The sequence below is a fragment of the Myodes glareolus genome, chromosome 4 (assembly GCF_982192425.1).
Source record: "Myodes glareolus chromosome 4, mMyoGla1.1, whole genome shotgun sequence".
Taxonomy (NCBI): domain Eukaryota; kingdom Metazoa; phylum Chordata; class Mammalia; order Rodentia; family Cricetidae; genus Myodes; species Myodes glareolus.
Window position 1 is genome coordinate 9628124 of NC_142029.1, and position 19562 is coordinate 9647685.

A 19562-nucleotide genomic window follows, 5' to 3' on the forward strand; every position below is an offset into this window, starting at 1 on the left:
CACCTGGCCTCCACACAAACAGGCAAGCACCTTGCACAAACAAGACACACAATTACACAATCACACTCACATTCACTCATGCTTGGGCACACACGCACGCGCGCGCGCGCACGCACACACACACACACACACCAGCAAATGTCAGCTGACTTCATAATTATGGGGCCAGAGCCCTGTTCCTGCCGAGACTGTTTTCTTCCTGAATCTTAACTTTGCTGCCATCCTGGGAGTACCCAGTGTTTTTTCTCAGGAGGTAACCGGAGGAGGTTAAATCAAAGATCTGCAAGCTTGGCTTCTGTCTGAAATCTCCTAGGGAGTCTCAAAAACTAGCCACACTGTTCCACACCGGGGCTGTGATTTAATAGATCTGGGCCACGGCCTGGTAACCGGTAGTTTAAAGCTCCCATGGTGGTGGCGTGCGCAAGCAAGCCTGGGAACAGCTGGTCCCCACCTGGGGACGACAGAGCCCTGGGCTAGAGTCTTCTGGGGTCTTCCAATGTCCTGATAGTAGATGCCGGATGTGGCCTAAGATCCTGAGTTAGAACCTGGGAAGGGGATTAGCCTAGTCCGCCAGCCTCCCACCAGTCAGGGCAGATTTCACACACTGGCATTATGGGTAAGATTTTACTTTGGTTTGTTTTTCCTTCATTGCTGTTGTTGTGATTTGGTGTTTTGGGAATCAGTTTCTCCGTGTGGCCCAGGCTAACCTGGAGCTCACGGCTCCTGTCTCAGTCTCACAGACACTAGGTTTACATGCAGCATATGGATCGCCAGTGCTGATTTCTGATGGTTTGCCTTGCTTCAGTTTTTGAGACAGGGTCTCACTCTGTCGACCAGGCTGGCCTTGAACTCACGGACATCCACCTGCCTCTGCCTCCAGACTGCTATCCTCACACCTGACTGTTTGTACTTGTATTAGTTGGGATTCTCTCGAGTCATAGCACTTATGGAATGAATGTCTCTCTAAATATCTATAAGGGAATCTGCTGGAATGCCTTAACAGGCTGCAGCCCCACAATGACTAGTTATGAATGGAAAGTCCAGGAATCCAGTAGCTGCTCAGCCCCATGAGTCTGGGTGTCTCAGCTGGTCTGCTAAGATCCTGAAGAAGAAATGGATGCGCTGACAGGGTGTGGGCCAGCAGGCTAACAAATCCTTCCTTCTTCCGCTACCTTCTTCCATCTGCCTTCCAGCAGAAGGTGTGGCCCAGGCTAAAGGTGAGCCTTCTAGTGGTGAGGTCTGGATTAAAGGCACGGTGTTGCCTCGAGGTCCAGATCACAAGTGTGCCCTCCATGTCTGGATCACAGTTCATCCCAGTCATAGTCTAATCCACAACCACAAATAGCCATCACACTACTGTTTAATCACAGGTGTCCAAAACATACGGGGGTAAAGCAGTTGAGTGTATGAAGCCGAGAACCCAGCATGCCATGTCCTGCTCCAGAAGAGGAGCAGAACATGGCCATGGCCAGGATGGATTCTCTGACTGCGTGTCTATCCGACAGCATTTATGGACAGCAGATTCTAAATCACACACAGATCTTACATTCCATTTCGAGAAAAACTTTTCATGTTTAATAAGCTTAAAATGTATGTCAAATGTACTTACATTCAGTAAATTAAAGGTATCCATTGAATTGTAAATAATTGGTTCTAGTATTAGGAATAACAAAACTTCCTTTTTTCAAAATTAATTATTATTGTGTAGGGTGGGTGTTTATGCCAAGGACACATGGAGGTCAGAGGACAACTGTGGCATTGGTCCTCCCCTTCCACCGTTGCATGGCTAGAACTCAAGTCTCCAGGCTTCCACAACAAGACATTTACCCACCGGGCCACCTTGCTGGGCCGCCTTGCCAGCCCATGGTGGTCTTTAATTTTTGAGACAAGGGTGTTATGTGTCATACACTGGCCTTAAACCCCTATACTCTTTGCCTAAACCTCTCAAGTGCTAGACAAGGGCTATCACTATTTTCTGTTTCTGCTATCTGAACTGAAGTTTACCCTAAAAAAGCCACACCTGTGTTAAAAATTCTGCAAGGCTCACTGACTTGCTCACCAACTTAGTTATTGTAGACATTTGGATCTACATTTATAGATCCAAATTCTCTCAGTCTGTCTTTAGCCCCCTTTATAGCCACGTATTAGCCACCTGTGACCCAGGTAAAACCTTTTGGAATGCATCAACTTCACAGTCATTGGCATCTACCAACCCAGAAGCTAAGATTTCACCAAGTGGCACCTGAAGCCTGTGACAAAGCATTCTGCACTGTTGTGACCCCTCCTGATGTTCCTACCAAAAGCGCCTTGATTCTTGATTTTCTTCTGTTCTGGAATTATACATGGCTCGTGAGACTTTTAACTGTGGTGGCACATGGTATTTGGAGTAGCTTGAACTTGTGTTCCTAGCCATGGTCATTCATTTGAAAGTTCCATTCACTTAGATGTAAGAGCTACAATTTTGTGTCTATGTCTATGTGTGTGCATGTGTGTACGTGTGTGTGAAGAACCCGCATTACTTTTGTAATAAAAGTTAACACTTTAACTTCTGTTAGGTGTAGAAGTGGGCACAGGCTGGGTGGTGCTGGCTCATGCCTTTAATCCAGCACTCAGGAGGCAGAGGCAGGTGGATCTCAATGAGTTTGAGGCCAGCCTGGTCTACAGAGTAAGTCCAGGATAGCCAAGACTGTTATACAGAGAAACCCAGTCTTGAACCTCCCCCTCACCCACCCCCCCAAAAAAGTGGAGAGAAGCCATGTCATTAATCTCCCTTACTCCTAACCCTCCTACAGGTAGCAAAGTGCTGCAGAACGGCCTTCTCTTCAAAGAGCTGCTGCAGACACCCAACTTCCGAATCACGGTGGTGGATGATGCAGACACGGTGGAGCTTTGTGGTGCTCTGAAGGTAAAGTTGGCCTTGGTATCCCACCCAGGGGAGGAGGAACTCAAACTAGACCAATGCTAGCAGTCTAATGTGGAGCTAGCCTCTGTGTGTTGGTATCCCACCCAGGGGAGGAGGTCCTCAGGCTAGGCCAATGCTGGCAGTCGGTGTGGAGTGTGGGCTCTGTGTGCTGGCTGGTTGGTCATCTCTGTGTTCGTGTGCTCAGGTCTGTGGTTGGGAGCCACCTGACATGGGTGCTGGGAATGAAACTCTGGTCCTTTGGAAAGGCAGCAAGTGCTCCGAACCACCGAGCCATCTCTCCAGCTCCCATTTTATTTATTTCTATTTATGTGTATATGTGTATGCCTGCACCGTTGTCTGTGTACCAAATGTATACAGTGCCCTTGGAGGCCAGAAGAGGGCACTGGCTGCCTTGGAACTAGCATACAGAAAGAAGGTTGTAAGCTGCTTCATGTGGGCTGGGAATGGACCCGGGTCCTCTGCTCTTGCCCTTGGCTTTGTCTCTGACTCCAGTGTCTCTTGTTCTCTGGGGGTGCCAAGGCAGCCGTTGTGCTTGTTTTCTCGATGGTTGCCATCCTCCTTCCTTACCCTGAAGTTATCTTGAGTGGGAACTGATTTCCTCTCGCTCCACTCCACGGGTTTCTCATTCTTGTCACCATGGAAGAGTTGTCTCCCGATGACGAGAGGCTTTTTACAAAGAATAGTTTATCTTTGTTCCCTGGGGTGGAAAGAAACAGTTTCTCGATTGGCCAGTGACCAGGAGTTTTCAGGGGGCAAAACTCTCAGCAAATTTGATTACTGAGTCAATCAGCCGCTAGCCCCAAGCATGCAAGAGGCGGCCATCTGCCAAGAACTGTGTCCTGCCATCGGGCAGGGCTGAGGGGTCTGTGAAGCTAAAGCAAGGGAACAGTGCAGTGGAGGAGACCTGGCCAGCAGCAGTAGCTTCTACACAGTTACTGCAAAACTTGATGCCGTTGTTTTTGGGATTGTTTGTTTTTTGAGATAGGGCATCAAGTAGCCCTGTCTGCTCTCCAACTCAGTAAATCAGTGAGAATGACCTTGAGCTTCTGATCCTCCTGCCTCCACCTTCTAGGCACTGAGATTACAGGTTTGTGCACCACATTTGATTTAGGTGGTGCTATGACCAAACCCAGGCTTCATGCTGGCCAGGCAAATCCCCTAGCAGCTGAGCCACACCCCCAACCTTCGTTTCCTTTGTTGAGTACGGGGCCTTGCACAAATCTGAGGGCAGGCACCTTGCCACTGAGATGCACCCCCAGCTTTTTGAGGGTTTATTTTGAAATAGCATCTAACTAAAATGCCTAGAGTGGCTTTCAACATTTTACGTAGCCCAGACCGACCTGGAACCTACTCTTTCCCTGTGTTGAGTGAGTGCTGCTTCCACGCCCAGCACTTTCTGTCAGTATAGACTCCTGCTTCCAGGAAAAGCTCTGGGACCTAATGCTTTCCTGGTGGGTCAGTCTGATGAGGTGGCATTTGGTGACAGACTCCATTCAGTCAAGTCTGCCCTGTGGGGTCTCTTGTAGAGGTGCCATTCAAAGCAATGACTTCCCATCATCTTAATTAAGAATAGGTCTTTAATCCCAGCATTTGGGAGGCAGAGGCAGGCAGATCAATATGAGTTAAAGGCCAGCCTGGTCTACAGAGCACGTTCCAGGACAGCCAGAGCTACACAGAGAAACCCTGTCTTGAAAAACCAAAGCAAAAAGAATAGGTCAGGGGAAATGTTTCTACACTTGTCCCTCTGTCCTGAGTTAACAACAGTCTGAGGAAGCAGGGCTACCACAGCTGCTTCCATGAGCTTTCTCCCCAGCAGTCAGAATTGGTTGATCCTGCCTATTTGGGAGTGCAAAAATGGAGGCTGGACCGGTGAGATGACCCTGGGTAAAGCCACCTTCTGCCAAGCCTGGCAACCTCAGTTAGTCCCTGTGAGTGTGATGGGAGAACTGACTCTTAGTTGTCCTCTGACCTCCATGCATGCCCAGTAGATGCACACACACTAGATATATACACAGTAGATGGATGGACGGACGGACGGACGGACGGACGGACGGACAGACAGACAGACAGACAGATAGATAGACAGATAGACAGACAGAAGAGATAAATGGATGAATGGATGGATAGGTGGATGGGTGGGTTGGTGGATAGATGGATAGATAGATAGATAGATAGATAGATAGATAGATAGATAGATAGATAGATAGATAGATAGATAGATAGATAGATTATATAAATGGCATTTTCTTTTCTTATTTGTGGTTTGAGGTGGGGGTCTCTCAATGTAGCTCAGGCTGTCCTGGAATTTGATATATAGACCAGGTTGTCCTCACAGCGACCTGCCTGCCTTTGCCTCCAGAGTACTGGGATTAAAGTTATGTGCCACCACACTTGGCTTTAGTAAAGGTAATTTTTTAAAAGGAGAGTGGTAGGGATGTAGCTCTATTGGTAAAATGCTTGCCCAGCATGCAGGAAGTCATGTGTTTAATTTCTAGCACCACATAAGCGAGATGTGATGGCACACACCTGTAATCCCAGCGCTGGGCAGCCAGAGGCATGGGATTGGAAATTCAAGGTCATCCTTGGCTACGTAAGAAGTTGGAAGTGAGCCTCCCGTCCCCCTTGACTTCTCAGTTGTAAACTCAAATACCCAGCAGTTTAGTCCAAAGCTGCTTCTGGAGTTGGAGCAGCTGGGAAGGGTGCCCGGCGATTGGCAACCAACTGCCTGTTTCCAACGAGACTTGCCAAGGTGAACATGGAAGCCAGAAGGAAAGCACCTGCCCCCTCTTTCCCAGGGAGCCTACATCCTCCTTTCTAGTCAGAATTTAAAACCACTTTTTAGAATTAAGATTGTATGGTCACAAAATACAATGCACATTTTAAAACTTCTAACCAGCTAAGACTTGGTCTGCCAGGCGGTATGCCTCTGCGTTTCTGTGTGTGGGGTCACTGTTCCAGCCATGTGCTGGCGGGCTTCTTTCCACTCATCAAGGCACTGGCTTTGGCAGCTTTCTATTGGGTGAGATTTTTATGCCTTTTAATAGTCCTCTATTAAACTAATGACCACTCAGCAGCAGGAGACATCATGAATGCCTAATTGCTCAGCATTAGCCAGAACTGCACAACGCTGTGTTTAAGTGACCAGCGGGGAGATGATGTGAATTCCCACTCGGAACAAAGGGTGCTGGGTGAGAAGACTCTAGATGGATGGTTCTAGAAAGCTTCTGTTAATGGGGGTTGGTGTGCACCTGTGAGTGGATTCGTGCATGCAGGACAAAGTGATAGAGAGGGAGGTGGAGGCAGAGGGAGGGGAACCCAGAGCTCCTTGTTACTCTTCCCCAGGAATTGTCCAGCCTACATTCAGGACTAGATATTTAAAAACCAAGAAGCAGGGACTTTCACTGTTAATTGAATCCAGCCATGGCACCCCATGGCACAGATAAGGCGATCAGAATCCAGAGCAAATGACCTGAGTGTCCTTTCTCGCCAGCACCGTCCCTGTCCCCACCTCTCACAGTCCTGCTAGGGTGCTCCTCCCTCCTGGTGTTCACCTCTCCCCTTTGGCAGAAGGGCTAGAGCCCGGACTCAGGCAGGGAAAAGCTATTTTTTATGCTGGTTCTGTTGGGTTAGCTTGCTACTTGCCACTGGAGATACCAGCCCATGCTGTTTGGCTGTGACCTTGTCATGGGACAGCTTGGGCTCTGGGCTCTGGGCACAGGACAGAGTAAGAGAAACAACAGCAGAAGCCTTGGCAGAGATGTTGGGCTTCTTCCTGTTTCTCTAACACTCAAGAAGTAGCATTAGCATCTGAAGATAGTTAGGGTCTGTCTTATATGTGTCCCTGCGTGCATGTATGTGATATGTGTTTGTAGGTATGCACACCTGTGCACCCATGGTCAATATCAGGTGTCTCTTCCAAGCCTTCTTCACCTTACCTTCTGAGAAAGGCCCCTCACTGAATCCACAGCTCTCCAATCTGCCGAGTCTGGCTGGCCAGTGAGTTCCAGGGGTCCACTTGTTTCCGTCCCCAAACTTGGGGCTACGGGCATGCACTCACTCTCTCTCTGCCTCTACATGGATGTTGGTGGCTATGTTTGTCCCGCAAGCTCTTTGCCCAATGAGACATCTTCCCAGTGTTCTCTTATTTTTTTACATGTTCAAAACATATCACTTAAAAATACAAGTAATATTACTTTACACTGAGACATAGAGCCCCAAGTACAGGTGGAGGTGAAGATGTTGCAATTGCACCACCCAGAATGTTTACAAACCACTTCTATACATCTTATTATTTCCTTTTAAGACAGTGTCTCACTGTGTAACCTTGACTCACATACGGAGGAGGCTGGCCTCTGCTTCCAGCAGGGATTAAAGGCAGCTGCCACCACGCCTGGGTTACCCTCCTTTAGAAACTCCATTCTGAAAGAAAGACTTGCCAGCCGAAGGAAAAGAGTAAGTGCACATAAAATTGCAAGCACACACCGAAGATTACTTATTTCATGTACACGGGTATTTTCGCTGCATGTATGTCTGTGCACCACATGCATGCCTGTGTCTGCAGAAGCCAGAAGAGGGGCATCATATCCCCTGGTATTGGAGTTACAGAGGTTTTATAAGCTGTTTAGTGGGCACTGGGAATTGAACCTGGGTCCTCAAGAAGAGCAACCAGTGCTCTTAACCTCTGAGCCATCTCTTCAGCCTCCAGACTTTATTTTAAAGGTAGCACACAATCCTGCAGAGACACTGTCCTGTTCGCTTTCTAAAGTGCTGCATCCCAGGTTTGGTCAGCAGAGACCACGCATTCATTTCTTTTCCTGCTGCCAGGATAAATACCCTGACAAAAGCAACCAATGTGGGCTCAGAGTTCCTGGAGGATGGAGGAGGCATGGCATCAGGAGCAGGAAGCTGGCAGATCACACTGCACACACATCCAGGCAGCAAAGAACAGGCAGTGGGGCCCGGCTCTGCACCTTCTAAGCACACCCTGGTATTGTCCACCGACTGGGACATTAGCTTCTGATTGCAGATGTACCTTCTGGAAGGAACAGCCTGGCCCCGCTAGCTCCTCTGCTGAGCCTATCTGCGACTAATCATGGTGTCTTAGTTGCTTCTCTCATTGCTGTGACCAAATAACCTGAGGGAAGCAACTGAGAGAAAAGTTTACTCCCGCTCACATCCCTGGGGATTAGACCGTCATGGCGGGAAAGACATGTAGACAGGCGGGAAGACAAAGTGACAGGAACAGGGGCCCCAGCAGGTCACACTGTCCCTGTAGTCAGGAAGCCAACAAAGATGGATGCTGGTAATTGGCTCTTTTCCTATTTTTCTTTTTTTATTCGGTGTGGGACCTCATCCCAGAGGATGGTACCACCCACGTTTGGAGGGTGACTTCTCACCTCAGCTACCCAGGCAGGATGATCCCTTGCATGTGCCTAGAAGGACTCCTCCTCCGTGATTCCAGATACCAAGTTGATTTGTAATGTCCACCCCACAGTCAGTTTGCATGTGCTCCCTGGTCGGTCACACCTGCCTGGCTGGCGCACACGTGGTGGGTCTCATCTGTTACACACACCAATTATACTCTGGCCAGCCTTTAATTTTCTTTCATCCAAATGTCTTGTTTGTTTTTCCGCTTCCTTAACTCCAGTATCAATGGCTGTGTGGAGTCATTTCTGTTCTAGCTAGCACTGCTTAGGTTGGACCTGTGTAGTCTGAACCTGAGTCATGTCGCCGTCATCGGAAGGATCAGTGAGGTGGCTCGTGGGTAGAGGCAGTCGCTACTGCGCAAGCCTGAGGACAGCTCTCCAGAGCCCACATAAAGGTGGACAGAGAGAACAGAGGCCACAAAGTTGACCTCTGATCTCCACATGCACACTGTGACATGACATGCCTGTATGCATACATCACAAGCACACACCAATAACGAAATTTTAAATGAACACACCTGTCTTCCAAAAAAAAAAAAAACATGCTATTTTTAGCTGTGGCTAGTTGAGAGCAGATTTGCATGAGCAAGGGGTACCAGTAATGATAACCTTCATAGCTGAGTGTTCCCAAAGGACATCTGTTCAAATTCTATTCACACATGCTGTAACTGACTCGCTGTGTGTGTGTGTGTGTGTGTGTGTGTGTGTGTGTGTGTGTTTAACTGGGTGGGGTCCAGGGTCCTATTAGAAGAGAGCTGGCCTGTCAAGGCCCCCTGGTGGGGAAGTTAGTGACTCCTGGAAACTTGAGGCCACCCAGACTGCAGGGTCCTGCTGCGGAGGAATCCCAGTCCTGCTCCCTCTGCCCTCCTCCTTGTCTGCCTTTTCTCTGAGTGCAGTGGCTGGATGAGCTGGATTGGGGCTCTGGGCCTGCTCGCACTACCTGGCTTAGCCAGTTGACCGAGAACTCCTGCCAAATCTTTTTGGTTCAGTGGGCCAGCTCCTCCGGTAAGAAGCCCTTGCCTGAATTAAGAGGAGGCCTCTCTGTGTCTTTTGCTCACTGGGCCAGCGGGCAAGGTGTGTCTCCTGGCAAGCTGCAGTGTGCCTGGCTTCCTCATCACTGTGCGTGATGAAGGCGCCGCCATGTGAGAATCCGTGAGGCGTAAATTTATTTTATTTTTAGTGTTTGCAGCAGAGCCTTGCACTTGCTAGGCAAGCCGTCTAGCACTGAGCTCAGGTCAGCCATTGCTAGTGGTGGTGTTTTTCTCCTCCCAACCTGCCCTTGGACTCCCTCTGCCTCTGAGAAGCCAGAGAGGTTTGTCCCTTATGACACAGAATCGCAGGGGCATGAGGAAGTCTCTCCAGCTTGGGAAGAAAGACGACAAGTGCCCTAGGCATTGGAATCAGTGACACATGGGGCACAGATCATGTCTGGAGGTTGGGCCTCAGGGCTGAGCCCTGCTTCTTCCATCTCTTGGCCAGGGGATCGAATGTAAGCACATGCCTCAGGGCGATGACTGCCAAGGCCTTGGTGTGGCCCTGCCTTCAACGGCAGGGACCCTTGCAGCATGAAAGGCCCTACTACCCCCAGTCAGCCACAGGTAGTTACTAGGGGTGCTTTATCATGCCATCTTCTAGCATGGGTGACACAGACACACAGTCCAAGAGACCGCAGAGAGGTTCAAAATCCAATCATTTAGCTAACAATCCCTCCCTAAGCCTTAGCTCATTGACATGAGTTCAAGGAAGCCATTGGCCTGCTCCCGAGTTGGGCTTTGCAAAGGCTTAGTGGCCACAAGGGACTACTGCATTAGATGAAACTGATATAAAACGTATCAAAGTGGTCTAGCTTAGTGCCCTGGGCATGGGTCTAACCTTGATTATCCTAGACTCTTTAACCAATTTCCCTGATAGAGGGTCCAACCTGCATGCAGAACATGGCCCCTTGTCTTCGGTAAGCCCACTGTTCAGACAGCATCCTTTGAAGTCAAGTCCATCAAGAGTCAGATGGGCTGATGGACCGCCAGAAAGAAAGAGACTCGTTTGTACACACATTTTATCTTCGCTATTGCGACTGGCAGGCATTTTCCTCAAAGGCTAGACAGAAAGAGATTAGGTCTCTGGCCCCCATCTCCACCATCCATAGCTGCCATCAGTAGGTGGTGTGGACAGGCACCCATAGGATGCGACTGACAAACACAGGTCTTAGTAGTTTGGTATCCTCTATACCAGATCATCACTATGGAAGGGGAGTCTCGTATCTGACTACCAGTATCTGATTTACCTGTACATAGTAGAGCAGATGCAATACAATGGAAAGAGTGGGTGCCCCATGAATATTCATTGGGAGGAATTTAACAAAGCAAGTGGCTGAAACTATAGTTGCATGTCTGCTTACCTAGTAACCCAGCAAGTCATCTCCCAGACCAGCACTTCTCAGCCTGTGAGTCAAGGCCCCCTTAGGGGTTGCCGAAGATCATCCGAAAATAGCTATTTGTATTATGATTCATATTAGTAGCAAAATTACAGTTATGAAGTAGCAATGAGAATTTTATGGTTGGTCATCCCCACATGAGGAACCATGTTAAAGGAAGGTTGAGAGCCAGTGTCCCAGCCCACGCCCAAGAGAACGGCTCACCTGCGTCACCAACAGCTCATGGTGCTGCACTAACTGCTGTGTACAGTGCAGTTTGCCTGTTTCCTGTCAGTTTGACTGGGGTGGATTTCAGTTTGGGGGTTGTTTTTTAAGAACATGAATTTTGAGGATTAAACTCAGGTAGAGGCAGTGGTGGTGGAGGCGGTGGTGGTGCTGGTGGTGCTGGTGGTGGGGTGCTGGTGGTAGGGTGGTGGTAGTAGTGATGGTGTAGTGGTTATGGTGGTAATGACAGGGTGCATGTTTGAGACAGGGTATGTAGCTCTGACTGGATTGAAACTCACTGTGTAGAGACCAGGCTGGCCTCAAAATTGCAGGAATCCACCTGCCCCTGCCTCCCGATTCTGGGATTAAAGGTGTGAGGCACCAAGCCCAGTTTAGCACTGTTTTGATAAAAAACAAAAAAAAACTTAAAAGGCAAAGGCAAACTGGTTTGTCCAGAGAGAGTACGCCCAAGGACTGCTGTCGACTGATCTAGCGCTCCAGCTGATGCGCCACACACTTCCCCCACTGCCCACAGCCCACACTGGCCCACATGCTGGCCCTTTGAGGGCTGTGTGTGCCCTGGTGTCAGCCCCTCCTCTGTGGTCTCTGCAGAACATAGTTGCTGTGGGAGCCGGCTTCTGCGATGGCCTCCGCTGTGGGGACAACACCAAGGCAGCCGTCATCCGTCTGGGACTCATGGAAATGATCGCTTTTGCCAAGATCTTCTGTAAAGGCCAGGTGTCCACAGCCACCTTCCTGGAGAGCTGCGGGGTGGCTGACCTCATCACCACCTGCTATGGCGGGCGGAACCGCAAGGTGGCAGAAGCCTTCGCCAGGACTGGGAAGGTACCCCGAACCCAACCTGCTCTCCCTGATACTGAGACACTCTTCAGCTGAGCCCTCCTGGACTGGGGGAAGTGAGACCTGTCCCCACAGAGACTCCCATAGCGGTTCCTGTTCTGTGTGCCCTTGCTGTGTTCGCCTGACTGCTCTGGCCCGTAAATGTCCTTATCTTTTCTTCCTTTTAATTTTGTAAAGTAGAACACAAAGTAACAGGCTTTGTGATGGCATTTTCATAACACTTAATTTAGGTTGATTCTCCTGCAAGCCCTCTGCCCCCCACCTCCCTCTCCCCACCCCATCCTGACTGTGCCCTTCTACTGCCAGACTCCCCCCTCCATCTTTATATCACATGTGTTCTGCTACCCTCCCTGATCCCAAGAAGCCTCTTTCCCCCTTCTCAGGGGCTCCTTTCTAGTCTCCTGGCCTCTGCCCATACCCACTCCAACATAAATGCATAGATATAGATGCTAGAAGCTAGGAGACTGAGGAGATGGCTCAGACACAAACATGAGGACCTCACGTTGACTCACCAGCACCCACATGGAAAACTGGCTGTAGCCATATGAACCTGTAATGTCAGTGCTGGGGAGCAGAGACTGGAGGGTGCCCCAGGCCTCAGGTCAGCAGGCCCAGCTCAGCTGGTGAGCTTCAGGGAGGAAGGTGGAGAGAGAGTGAGGAAAACACAGTCATCAGCCGCTGCCCCTAAAAGCATGCACACACACGGGCATGAACACACAAGTACACAGAGACACACATATGCACGCATACACACTGAAGTAAGAGCCTCCTATGAGAGAACATGCACTATCTGCCCTCCTGAGCCTGGGTGATTTCGCTTAATGTGACACTTTCCAGTCCCATTTGCCTGCAAATTTCATGATTTCATCTTCCCTTACAAAATGTCCTTATCCTTTCCTTGGCTAGAAACAGGACATGTCGGCTCTCCTCTCTACCTCTCTGGAGAGAACAATTCTCAGACGGCTCCTCTCTTTGTCCTTTGTCCCTCAGACCATTGAAGAACTGGAGAAGGAGATGTTGAACGGGCAGAAGCTCCAGGGCCCTCAGACCTCTGCTGAGGTCTACCGCATCCTCAAGCAGAAGGGCCTACTGGACAAGTGAGTCGCCTGTCGTCTGGGCTGCGAGTTCCTCACACAGCTGCCGCGGTTGGGTGTGGGAAGCTGCTCAACCAGTGTACTGAGGGCTTGACCGGATCTGTTTTATGTGCTGTGGACATCTCTACTGAGAAATAGCTACTTATACAAAACCAATTTCAACTTCACTTTGAAGAGCTTAATTCTATAGAAAAACATGGTATAGAATATGAAATGGTAGTCAAGTGTGCCCAATATTTTTACATCATGACATGACATTGTCATCTGCAAGGCTTACGCTTGAGAACTCTGCAGTTGAGTAACAAAAAAAAAAAATAGCAAAAAAAAAAAGTCTTAATGTTTTAAGTCAGTATATAATTCCATGTATTGGGCTATATCCATAACCAATCCTGAGGAGCTTTAGACACACCTGCTAGGTTCTAGTTTGTTGTACAGGGGTCACCTTTGCGGCTGGTTTATTTTGAGGCAGAGTCGGGCACTCATTATATAAACCAGGCTGCCCTTGAACTCATAAAATCCGCCTGCTTCTGTCTCCGGAGTGTTAAGACTCAAAGTGTGTGCTTCTATGCCCAGGTACTTTTGGTTTTTATGAAGGAATTCAAGCATGAGCTGGATGTGTTGGTTCATGCCTGAAGCTCCAGCATTGGAGACGCTGAGGCAGGAGGATTGCTGCAAGTTTGAGGCTAGCTTAGTCTACAAAGGGATTGATTTGATTATCAAAGTAAGCCTTAGCTACAGAGTAATACCATGTATTTAAAGGGGAAGGGGAGTGAGCTGGGCATGGTAGCGCATGCCTCTAGTCTTAGTACTCAGCAGACTGAGGCAGGAGGGTCAGGGGTCCACATCTAGGGTTTGAGGCTAGCCTAAGAGGAGAGCACAGTCTCTGTACATCCCCGCAGGTGCAGCATGTCCCTGCAGGTGCATACATCACCACAGGTGCAGCACGTCACCACAAGTGCACATGGCTGAGCAGGTCTGTTTGTGGTGACCAGGAGGTAGAGAGTCAGGAAGGTTCCCAAGGGACCTGCCCCCCTCCCCAAATGACTCACTTCCTCCTCTCAGGTCCTATGTCCTCAAGGTCCCAGCACCTCCCAATAGAGTAAGAATCAAGCATTCAAAGAATGGAGGGGTGCGCTCAGGTACCAAACCCTAGTGGCACACAGCATTAACCGTCCCCTAATCCCAGAGAGGGGAAACCCTGGTGCCAGAGATTGGAGGGAGGCAGGGGGTTACAGTGACTGCCAGCTGTGGCCACTCCAGTACAGGCACCCCCTCCACTCAGGAGGTGGCATGAGATCATATTTCACTCAAAACGTGGACCGGGCATGGTGGCGCACACCTTTAAAGCCCGCATTCAGGAGGCAGAGGCAAGAAGATCTCTGAGTTTGAGGCCAGCCCTGCCCTACATAGTGAGTTTCAGGCCAGTCAGGGCCACATGGTAAGACCCTGTCTTAAACAAACAAACCAAAGAATGAACAGTTTCTGAAGACCGACACCCAAAGCTGTCTTCTGACTGCTGCACACATGTGTACCTAAGTACCTGCCTGCAGGTATCCACCAGAGAAGACTGCTCAGACACGGGGTTAGGCCAACAGGAAGTCTTATTAACCAGCTGGTGACCACGTTGGTCTTTCAGGATCCCAGGACAGCCCTGAGCATTTCTCAGTGGCGAGTTTTTAGGCACAAAAACCATATCCTGGGTTGCCACACCTCAGTTAGCCAGATTCACAACTACAGAATCCAAAGCGCAAGGTTTGTACATTTAGGGACTTTCGCAGAACTATGGACGTTGATAGATTACGTCTTTGTTCTCCTTGTGGCAGGTGATGCCGCCTATGTGTTGGGTTTCTAGTCATAAATGGTGCTTTTATCATGGCATCAGTGGTGCTGTTGTCTGGGGGTCTGTTCACACACTCACACACACACTCACACTCACTCAGTCAAGGCGCACAACCTAACGAGTCCTTCCCTTCCTGCCCTTCTAGGTTTCCTCTTTTCACAGCGGTGTACCAGATCTGCTATGAAGGCAAGCCTGTCGCGGAGATGCTGTCTTGCCTGCAGAGCCACCCGGAGCATATCTGAAGGAAATCAGGCAGCCAGCAGGGAGCAGTCTCGTCTGTGGTCACCCAGGAAACCTGGGCTTGGCAGTGAGATCCTTGCTGAACTGTACTGTGATCTGAACACTTACAGATTGTCACAACTTTGATCCTGTGCTGGAAGAAGCACTTCCCTGTCTAAGAGGTGTGCGTACATGCGTGTGTGTGCGCGTGCATGCATGCGTGTGTGTATGTGTGTGTGTGTGAAAGTGTGCTCCTTTCTCATTCTGTGGGTGTGTCTCTAAACCCAAATCAGGTGTCTATTTTAATGATCACATTTGAAATCTCCCTACCAGGGAAGCTTGTGAGATTGAAACTAACTCAGCTAAACATTATGGATTTTATGGAAGTGACTCACTTACATGTGAGTAGAAGGTGGAATTGGTTTTTTTCTGATACAGTTATCCAGCGAACTCCTTGGATTGTGGGTTGATCGCTTAACAATCAGGTGTTTTAATTAGATAGTCCACTTACACATTTCTCCGCGATAAAGATGCCACATTTCTTGCCTCTTTCCTCATCGCTAGCTGCCAGAATGGGCTTCTGCCCAGCAATGGCAGAGGGAGGAGGCATCCCTGCAGTGGCTGACATGTCCTTCTGGGGACAGACACTTTACCATGCTCTTTGTTGGGTGGGCTTTTCTGCACCTGTGTCCCCTCGGACTCATGGAACCCTGAAAGGGGCTGTTGTCACCTCCCTCCTCATGTTAGAAGCTACAACTGTCCCTGGTCACCCAGCAACGTGGACAGGAGCCTATCCACACTCCAACATCCCTCCAGGACGGGACCTGCGAGGATGTCACTGGGCCTCTTTGACCTCTAGCTAATTGTTTATAGGAATGTTATGTGCAGCCTTTCCTGAGGCCACAGGAGGGTTTCCTGCCTTGGAGATTTGTAGGGCAGAGAGTCTTGAGGAAGGTCACTTCTCCAAGTGACGTCCCCAATCCAGCAAGAGAGTGGGTTCCCACGCCTCAAGAATGGTTCTGTGTTTCAACATGCCTTCTTCCATGTGTTTCTGATGCTCACTACAGTTGAGAGCCACCACATTAGAGAATATACCTTAGCGTAGCCTTCACTGAGCAGTGTTCTCTAGGCCACATGAGTTTTGGAATGGTTGCCTCTGCACACTTTCCTGGGTGTAGCCTGGATACCAGCACCTCCACAGACCCTACTCAGCTAACAAGTCCCCAACACGGAGACCAGAATATCAGCCAAAATGTCTAGAGAAGACTGTTACAGGGTGAGGTGGCCCTCACTCCCCGTAGTAAATTAGGATGGCTAACTACCTGTGAGAGTTTGTTCTATGTAGCCTGGGTTGGCCTCATACTTGTCAACTTCTTGCCTCTGTCTCCTGGGTTACTGGGATTGCCACCCCCAGCTGGGATTGCAATTTCTGAACTTTCTGAACCCCCGAGGAAGCTTCCAGGAGACAGGGTCACCAGGTGACAGGGTCACGAGCAAACAAGCTGACGTCAGCCTCACTGAGACGCACACGATATGGAGTAAGTGCTTTGGATTCTGAATTAGAATGTGAATGATTGTATCTTTATTTAAAAGTTGGGCATCCCATGAGGGTGAATGAATGAATGTCATACAGTCATGTGCTTCTAACTTCTGAGATTTTCCACTTCCTCCCCCTCATCCTGGGTTTGGTATCCCCACCCCCACCCCAGTCAACACCCCTTATATAACTGAAATGATTATAAACATAAGTTTTTATGGGAATTTTTAAACTATCCAAAAAAGACTTTTGGAGCACTGTAGAGTCCCATACCTAAAAGCCTATGGAAGCGCACAGCTGAACGTTTCAGTTTTCGTAATGGTGTTGTCGATCGGTTCTTTCCTTGTCTCCTAAGGAATCTTTTTAAAACTTTGTACATAGGTAACGAAGAGTTACTTTTTAAGATATCCAAAGGGCTGTAAGCTACTGTGGTGTCTACAAAGTAGGATAATGAGGAATTGTTAACTTCTCGTGTTCTGCATCCTCATGGACATCCTCATTTGGCACTCACATTCTCCCTGGGCCTCGTCCTTCCGGGCCCTTCCTCCTTCCCCTCATGAATGCCCCTTACTGACCTGAAGTCAGCGGATGTGCACATCGTAATCCACACGTGATGGAAACAGATACCTGACTTAAGTGTGTGTTCCGATAGCCAGAAGCATCACTCTGCGAGTTACCTATTTTTGTAACCACGGGCTGACTGGGGTTTCTCATGAGCTGTGGCAGGAGGAACAGAGATTCCTAGACAGAAACTTCGTCTGTGAATGTAAAACGAAAGTATTGCCTTGCTCCTCTCCTCCCCACAGCACTTGGGGACAAATCTGTCTGGGAAGCCAGCCTTCTGGTGTGTTAACCCCTGGCCTAAGGAGGTGCTGTGGTGAGGGAGCTGTGTCCAGACAGAATTGTTTCTCTGCCGGTTCTGCTTGACTAGCCTCTTACTTCCACACGTACTGTGTGTGCACGTCTATGGACTGGAGGTGGGTGCATAATTTAAAGGCTTGGTTTAATAAACACAACCGATCAAACCTGTACCATGGAGCCTATTTTTCTCCTTCTTTCTTGTTTTTACAAATTATTTTATTATTGCATTTTATGTGTATGAATGCTTGCCTGCATGTATTATTGCACCATGAGAGTGCCTGGTGCCCTCAAAGGCCAGAAGTGGGCACTAGATCCCTTGGAACTGGAGTTCCAGATGGTTGGGAGCCACCATATGGGTGCTGGGAAACACCCTAGGTCCCCTGGAAGAAGAACCAGTGCTCTTAACTGCTGCACTGTGGAGGTGTACAGACGTGAGCCTGTTCCACCTTGACTAAAGGTCAGAGAGTCTGAACTTATTTTGTTCTTTCAAAGTTGTTGACAACAGGTGTGGTTACAAACAAGGGATTCTGACCTAGGTTGTGGTTACTTGGTGTTTTGGACATTAAGTTGCCCCGTAGAGGTGAGTCTGCTCCACCCTGACCAAAGGTCAGAGAATTCTAACCTATTCCTGCTCCTTCATTTTAAAATAGCTTTGACAGAGAGAGAGACTGTCTACAGGATACTTGGTCTGGGGTGTATTTGCTGCATAGCCTGCCCAAAACATCAAATGCTTTACTCAGGAAATAATGGCTTGGTGTCTCAAGTATTGAAGCAAGTAACTGTTCTGGTTGCCCTTTGTGCCATGTTAAAGTAACCTTTTGCTTCTCCCCCCACTTCTGTATTGGGGTATAAAAGCATATGGAAAATAAACACAGGCAGATTCAGTATTCAGTAGTCACTGAGTTGCCTTCCTGGTACTATCTTATTTCTCTGTATTTCTTTTGTATCTCTGTCTATTTTGCCTAACACTTATTTGTTTTGTTTTGGTTTGGTTTAGTTTGGTTTTTGTTTTTTCGAGACAGGGTTTCTCTGTAGCTTTGTCCTGGAACTAGCTCTTGTAGACCAGGCTGACCTCAAACTCACAGAAACCTGTGTGTCTCTGGCTCCTGTAACACTTGAGTTACACGTTTGGCCCCTATTTTTTTTCATCCGTTTAGTTAATAGTTTTACATAGGTCAGCTCTTCTTTAAAAAAAAAAATCTGAGCTAGCTCCCTACCGTCGCCCTTGGTCATGGGTCGTGCTCGGCACCGGGCTGCAGCAGCCACGATGCCCTTGTTCAGCTTGTGCGTGAACACTGGGTTCACGTACTTGTCCCTGTGGGATTTGTCTGTGGATGCTGTCTAGACAGGAGGGATGACGTAAAGCTACCTGCCTTCCGGAACAAGAGGGTGCTACTTCGGAGGGAACTGAGGCCCAATGAGGAAGTTACTTGGAAGTAAAGCCTGTGGCTAAATCTCAGAATGTTCACATTTTAAAAGTCATTGGAGAAATAAAACATTTATTATTTTAAAAAATCTGAGTTGTACTGCATTTCTAGAAATTAAAGATACTTTCTGAAAGAAATACTTCAGCCGGGCATGGTGGCGTACGCCTGTAACCCCCAAACACAGGAGAAATACTTCAGCCGGGCATGGTGGCGTATGCCTGTAACCCCCAAACACAGGAGGCTAGGAGGATCTTCATGGGTTTGAAGTCAGCCTGAGAATCAGTCCTCTCCTTCCACCATGTGAGTCTTAGGGATCAAATTTAAGTCTGGGATTCCACGCTGTGTTCTACTTGAATCTGGACCAACACACCAGAAAGCCATTGGGATGCGTCAGTTAACTGATGTGCTACCCAGAGTCACCACTTGAGGGTAGCACTTTGCAAGGGTTATTATACACACACACACACACACACACACACACACACACACACACACACGCAAGATTAAATAATAAAGTAAACCTTCAACCACTACTTTTGGGCATGTCTACGGGAATTTCTATCCCCTGGCTGGGGTACTCGACTGAATATAAAGAAAAAACCAACTGAGCCCCAGCGTGCACCATCTGCTTCCTGTGGGTGCATGTGACCAGCTGCCTGAAGTTCCTGCTATCATATCTTCCCCCACCTTGATGGGCTGCGTCCCCTGGAACTGTAAGCTGAAATAAATAAACTCTTTC

The 19562-nt window shown here is 48.7% G+C and overlaps 1 protein-coding gene and 1 pseudogene across 1 annotated transcript in view; both read left to right on the forward strand.

Annotated features, from left to right (window-relative positions):
- Gpd1l (glycerol-3-phosphate dehydrogenase 1 like) overlaps positions 1 to 17566 on the forward strand; it is a 38083-nt gene extending 20517 nt beyond the window's left edge. The window contains exons 5-8 of the mRNA XM_087905186.1: positions 2793 to 2905; positions 11597 to 11830; positions 12836 to 12942; positions 14925 to 17566. Coding sequence (XP_087761312.1) covers positions 2793 to 2905; positions 11597 to 11830; positions 12836 to 12942; positions 14925 to 15021 — 551 coding nt within the window. The 3' untranslated portion in view covers positions 15022 to 17566. The remainder of the gene's footprint in view (positions 1 to 2792; positions 2906 to 11596; positions 11831 to 12835; positions 12943 to 14924) is intronic.
- LOC125393713 (NADH dehydrogenase [ubiquinone] 1 beta subcomplex subunit 1 pseudogene) lies at positions 16251 to 18911 on the forward strand (annotated as a pseudogene).
- Positions 18912 to 19562: the final 651 nt, after the last annotated feature.